This window comes from Schistocerca gregaria, chromosome X (assembly GCF_023897955.1).
Source record: "Schistocerca gregaria isolate iqSchGreg1 chromosome X, iqSchGreg1.2, whole genome shotgun sequence".
NCBI lineage: Eukaryota > Metazoa > Arthropoda > Insecta > Orthoptera > Acrididae > Schistocerca > Schistocerca gregaria.
This window is the reverse complement of record NC_064931.1, coordinates 178,520,306-178,526,993: the sequence shown is the minus strand read 5'-3', so window position 1 is coordinate 178,526,993 and position 6,688 is coordinate 178,520,306. Positions and strand designations below refer to the sequence as shown.

The window sequence follows — 6,688 nt, the reverse complement described above, 5'->3', positions numbered from 1 at the left end:
AATGCACATCTAAAGTAGCACTTGAAGACTATTAAAAAGATTTTGGATACCATCTTAACAGTGTTCCATAATACTTCTACTGTTATAACAAGTTGCCATGGGATGTTGCCAGTAACGCACACTAGACTAGTCACTGGCACATTGTGTTTCATATACAGTCATTGAGGAAGAGCTCTACAGATTTTGTTGGCCAGGGTAGTAGTCAGATATTTTGCAAAGCATACTGTTAACAGCAATTATCCTAATTTGTGCTAGTCACCATGTGATCAGGAATTGGTGCTCATCCGATATGAAGGTCTCAGTATGAATTTGTAGGCTGCTGCCATGCAGAACCCAGACAATGGATGCATGTACCTTACTTGGTCCACTGTCACCAATACTGATAGGCAGCCAACACATAAAACAGAATGTGCTGGGGAATTCTTTGGAAGGGCCATACAACCTTATGTAGGCCCACAATGTGGCCGCACTGAAATTTACAAATCATTCTTGTCAACACTATTGTGGAATGTCTGAATTTTTTACTAACCCAGTATGATGTTTAAAGTAACAGACCTCTCTTTCTTTTTTGTTGCAGGTTTTTATGTTCAGTACATGCTGTCTTTACTGACCACAGCACAGTTGTTTTAATAATCATCTTCACTGCCCTGAGAGATAAGCTGATGAAAATGTGTTGTTTATAGATCAAGTTTTTAGAGCTGTTCATTCTTCTTTATCCCTACTATGGAGAAACATGAAATGTTTCTGTGACAAGAGCTGCAGAATGTTTCCAGTCTGATTATTAATGTGCTTAGTAATGTTTACACATTTTGTAACCATAGCCTTATACAATTGTGAACTCCAGAAATAGAGTTGGATTGTTTTCATGTGACAGATAACCTATGAACTTATAGTCATGGAAAAAAGTAAACTTCAGAGTCACATGACAGATTATTTGTGAGCCATAATTAAACAACGAACATGTAGCGTAGCACAAAAACACAAAATATATACCTCCAGAGATTTGCAAAGGAGATCATGCCAAAGTAAATATTTGAGATCGTCTCTCTCTATCCTGACAATGTCAGGAATTAATCTGAAAATTTTTAACTTCACTGGCACAAGGTTTCCTTCGGTAATGAGAGCTACAACTGGTTATTTCTTATCCTTTTGATCTTAAGAAATATCATACTGTCTCTCTACTTCAACAAAAATATTTCAGTTTGGCGGTTCCTATTGGGTACTTTTATAAGTTGTGAAACACTAGTTTATTTTCTGGATTATTGTGATGCATGTCTGCATCTGTAATCTTCCATCATTGACTGTGATATTTATGGGGTAACGTATTTGTTGTTGGGTGAGCACTGCTATGTGACCTTTTTGTCTATTTATGGATAGAACTGGTAGAAAGTATTCTCTTGTCTTTTTTTGTATAGGATAATTAATCAAATCTGCTTTTATCACTTCCTATATGTGATCTTCTTAAACACTTTCACGTGACTTTTAGTGTTCAACATTTTTTGGAACATTGTTAGAGGAAGAACAGTAATCATTACAATATTATACTTATATCAATACACAGTTGTGATCACTTTTAAGTAGTTTATTTTTATCTTCAGATGACCAGCTTCAATCTTCTAAGATCTTACATTCCTTGAGGCCATAGGAACCACTGCCACGGTGCAGAGCCATATGTGCAAGCACGGAGAGCACTGGAGCAGTATTCTACACCAATTTTTCCTATGGTAATAGAGAAATGTAAGATCTAGCGAATGTAAGATCTAAATGCAAGATCTGCAAATGAAAATAAACTATTTAAATGATCCTGACTATGTGTACTGAAATTAATTACACTTTTATAGTTCCTTCCAAATAATATATGGCAATATTGTTAAAGGGTTTTTCAATCCTTCAAAATTTTACTAACAGTAAAAGTTTATGTAAAGTCCCAGAAAACTACAAAACTACTAATTTCTGTACCTATTCAACAGTTGGCATTAGATTTCCTCACAAACATCGTGCACACTAGAACAGGTAATTACTATAGGATAAGACATGTGAATCTTCCAGTGGCAGCCCCATTTGTGAATAAACTACAGATCTTCAGTATTCTCAGAATGACATGAAATTTTCTGCCCCCCATTAATTCTCATACAGTTTGTTAGACAATGGTCTTACAAAAGTCCATTGCCACCTTTCTTCTCCACTTAATCTGTTAGACCTTGCTCCACTTCTTCTCTATTAGACATTCCATTCCATACCATGATATTAGGTTTTCAAAAATATTTGCAACAATATACATTGGAACAAAACATTTTAACAAATACAAATAAAAGCATGGAGGAAAAAGAAATAATAACATTTATTAGTGCAGCAAATGCCTCAAATTGCATTGCATATGTGTTCTCATAACACATTTATAACGTTTATATCAGAAGTCATTAACCAATACTGACATGACATATAGCATAGTACAAAAATGGTAGTTTATCTTAACCTAACACAACACTTCGTTGAAGCCACTGTTTAATTTGAACTCAGAGACAGTATTTGAGGAAGTAATAGCATATTTATATATTTGTCACTCACATTCCACTCTCACATATAAAAAATGAACAAGTAAACAGTTCTCATACTATGTTACTTCACAAATTCATTTAAGAAATCTTCTTGTTGTACATAACAGTACAATTTGTCATACATTATGAGAAGTAAAACACTTTGCACTTTCTAGATAATGTGTTAACAGTTGTACCACTTCAGTGCATCATTTATCTCAAGTTTTGACAATAAGAGTCTATGCACAAGCAGCCCCCAGAATGTATTTGAGTGAAAGCACACAGCTTAATCCCATGACATTAGTTATGGAATTTGACTTTCATAAAAATATTAAGTTCTTGTAAAAAAAAGTAACTCCCTGAATTCACAAAAATGTTGACCAGTATACAACATTAAGAATAAAAAAGGAGAATGGGAAGAAAAATCGTGAAACTTTATCGATGTATAAAGCTGTTTCTCGACCATGGCAGAAAGTTGAATACTGTGGCATTTGAGCAGTAATTGGACGCATCGGACTTCGACCACAAGGTTCCAATTCCTGTAATTTAGAATTGAAATAAGTACAGAAATTAGAAATTTATTTTGCATAAAACATAGCATAGGAAAAATTCATTACATCTGATGCAGGACTCTATGTTACAATTTTCTACTTTCAGCCCTAATGACTACTTGGAAGAGTCTCCCTTAAAACAATATTGTCTGAAGTTTTCTTTTATGACAAAAACTAAAACTACTGTTAAATAACATTCTGGAATTTTAATATGTATCAGATGTGCACGAACAAGAATGGGATGCAGTATTTGCACACCCTTGGCAATCTTTCATGATCTTTAACATAATAAAGTTTCTTCTTGTTTCATAAAAGCTGTGTAGCATCAAATCTACTTTATGGTACTATGGCTGTCTCCTGTTCATTTCATCCACTATTCTACCCTCATATATAAATTGTGGGTGTAAAGTGTTCCACGGATTGTTTGTTTACTAGATCATAATGACATGGAAGAAATGAGTTTTCAGACTGTTTGCCATAATTCTAATTTAAATGTTTGGAAATGAGTATATGAAACATTAAAATTGGGCACATATTGGAAGAAAGTAAGCAGTTCTCTTTTTCTATGCAAGCTACAAGATTCCAAATAAAAATCTTGATGCAGAACTGGAGATTGCAAGAAAAGCATTTCATGGCAAAATTTTGATTTTATCTTTCCCCACTGCTGGCATTTTATATCATTAGGTAAGTGAAAAAATGTTTGACAGGAGTACTATTCATCCTATATTGAGCTAAACTTGCCGGCCGGAGTGGCCGTGTGGTTCTAGGCGCTACAGTCTGGAATCAAGCGACCGCTACGGTCGCAGGTTTGAATCCTGCCTCAGGCATGGATGTGTGTGATGTCCTTAGGTTAGTTAAGTTTAATTAGCTCTAAGTTCTGGGCGACTGATGACCTCAGAAGTCGCATAGTGCTCGGAGCCATTTGAGCTAAACTTGAATTTAATGAAGGGTGATTAAGTTCATTTTTTCTTCTAGTATTATAAGTGTGGGCACCGTTATTTCATCTGAAATATTGTGTGAAAATATGTTTATGGTGATGCAATAGTAGAAATGGCTATTATGAACAAGTTATACATTACAGAGAAAAGACAAAAGCAGAAAGATGAAAGGTAAGTAATCACTGTAAACCAGGAAATCACCAAAAAATTGGAATATGAGAAAATTGTATTTCTAGCAGAAAATACGGATAATGCAAGGGTAATAAAAATAGCACATTAGAACCATAATGTCTCATTTTTGTTTGTACTGTTTTATGGGGACATTGTAGTCTCTTGGTGAAGTTTAAAGCAAAATTCCACACAGATGGGCATTGGACCTTGTCATTTAGGGTAAAACACATTTTCTTGAAACAGGTTTTCTGAAATGACCCTATATATTTGAACTGATGTGAAGAGAAATTTAGGAATAATTTTTTTCTCAGCTGAAAATGTAGTGATAGGTAGTACACAAGGAAATTATTACAAAATCTTCATATCTGATATATTACACTAAGGACCTAATTACTGTATAAATGCAGTAAAAATGTTTTCAAAGTGGAGATAACACTAAACACAATGAAAAACTCTTCAGTTTCCAGTATGATGGCAGCAGTATCCTAATGCTGCCACCCAGCTAGAAATCCAAGAGCTTTTCATCAGTAATATACATCAAGAAAGTCTACATTAACACTGTATGGATTCATATGTTTTTAAACTTCCAATATATGTAAAATTAAATGCCTTGAATACAACAGAATGAGACTAGACATAGATCATGCTTACAGTACCATTGAAAGAGCTACAAAGAGATATAGCAAGGCTTTGGTGACTGCTCCACATCAAAGAAAATGTTTGTTGTAGAACACAGGATAACAACACCAATGTGCTGTCTTAAATGCATGACATAATCCACCATGTCGTCAGCAATCACTGCTGTCTCAGAAGTAAGGTTACCGGTATGTGATAAAGTGTATACAGTATCAGAAACTCAAAGCAGCTGGTCTGTATTTGAGATATCTGGCAGTGTGTTTCCTTCTCATATAAGTGCAGAAAAAGGTCCATTAATTGTGGAGGTAGCGAGGTCAAGACCTAGCTGTGAAGAATGGGAAACTTCAATTTAAATGGCTCACAGTTCAGTTATAACAATTAATTTTACTGTGGATTTAGTTTTATCTATTTCTTACAGGATGAGAGGTCACAGCTGTAGCAAGTTTTTGAAACTTATGTGTAGACTTCAGTCAAAATGTTCAGTAAGGGTTCTTGTAATCACATTATTATACACATGATGCATTTTGAGAAACAGTGCTCCCATCATCAGGAAAAACTGATACATGGATATTCCAACTTTATACAAGATAAATAAAAGGGAATAAAATTAGTCCTATCACACCATAATATGTCAGACTAATTCTTTTTCCCTTACTTGGTATCAGCAGTCCTGTACTTTCTGAACCAGTTCTGTTGTTCCTCCAACTCAGCATATTCATTGCTGGTAGAGTATGTTGTATCTGGCTAGATGTGGGCCCCAGCAACTTGTTTCTATGTGTTAGCCATGTTATGCATCTGTTACATTCTTCACTGTTCATTTGCTAGTTGGTAACTCAGCCATACACAATTTATACAATAAAAAAAAAGTAGCCTCATGATGGGGGGCATGCTCTCTCAAAATGTGTCACATGTGTAAAAATCTAATTAATATTACTGAACATTGTTATTGTTTGGATCTGAATCCTATAGATCATCTACATACATACTTTACAAGGCACTGTATGGTCCATGGGGGAGGGTACCCTGTACCACTACTATTTGTGTCCCTTCCTGTTCCACTTGCAGATAGAGCAAGTGAAAAACGACAATCTATATGCCTCCATATAAGCCATAATTTCTCATATTTTATCTTCATGGTCCTTACACAAAATGTATGTTGGTGGCAGAAGGATAATTCTGCAGTCAACTTCAAATGCTGGTTCTCTACATTTTCTCAATAGTGTTCCTCAAAGGAAACATCACCTTCCCTCGGGGGATTCCCATTTGAGTTTACAAAGCATCTCTGTAACACTTACATGTTGTTTGAACCTACCAGTAATAAATACAGCATCCCACCTCTGAATTGCTTTGATGTCTTCCTTTACTCTGGCCTGGTGTGCTCAAGTGTCCTACATGGAGTCTACTTTACAGATGAACCACACTTTCTTAAAATTATCCCAATAAACCAAAGTAGACCATTCACCTTTCCTAACATTATCTTCAAATGTTCATTCCATTTCATATCAATTTGTAATGTTATGCCCAGATATTCAAATGATGTGACTGTGTCAGCAGGACACTACTAGTGCCGTACCTCAACATTATGGGTTTGTATTTCCTATTCATCCACACTGACTTACATTTTTCTACAGTTAGAACCAGCTGCTATTCATCACACCAATTAGAAATTTTGTTTAAGTCATCTTGTATCATCCTACAGTCATCAAATTTGGGATGAGTTTTTGATATGAACAGCAGGCCATGAGCTGCCCTCAATGATTTCTCCTGATCTTACTGGTATTCCTCAGAAATGGCATCAACTGTCAGCATAGCTCTTTAACAATATAATAGATTATGTGCCAATTCCTGCCAAGTA

The 6,688-nt window shown here is 35.2% G+C and overlaps 1 protein-coding gene across 1 annotated transcript in view; it reads right to left on the bottom strand.

The window, feature by feature from the left end:
• Positions 1-2,322: 2,322 nt before the first annotated feature.
• The window catches only part of LOC126298578 (glycine receptor subunit alpha-2), a 156,102-nt gene continuing 151,736 nt past the window's right edge, over positions 2,323-6,688 (bottom strand). Inside the window, exon 8 of the mRNA XM_049989949.1 lies at positions 2,323-3,076. Coding sequence (XP_049845906.1) covers positions 2,903-3,076 — 174 coding nt within the window. The 3' untranslated portion in view covers positions 2,323-2,902. The remainder of the gene's footprint in view (positions 3,077-6,688) is intronic.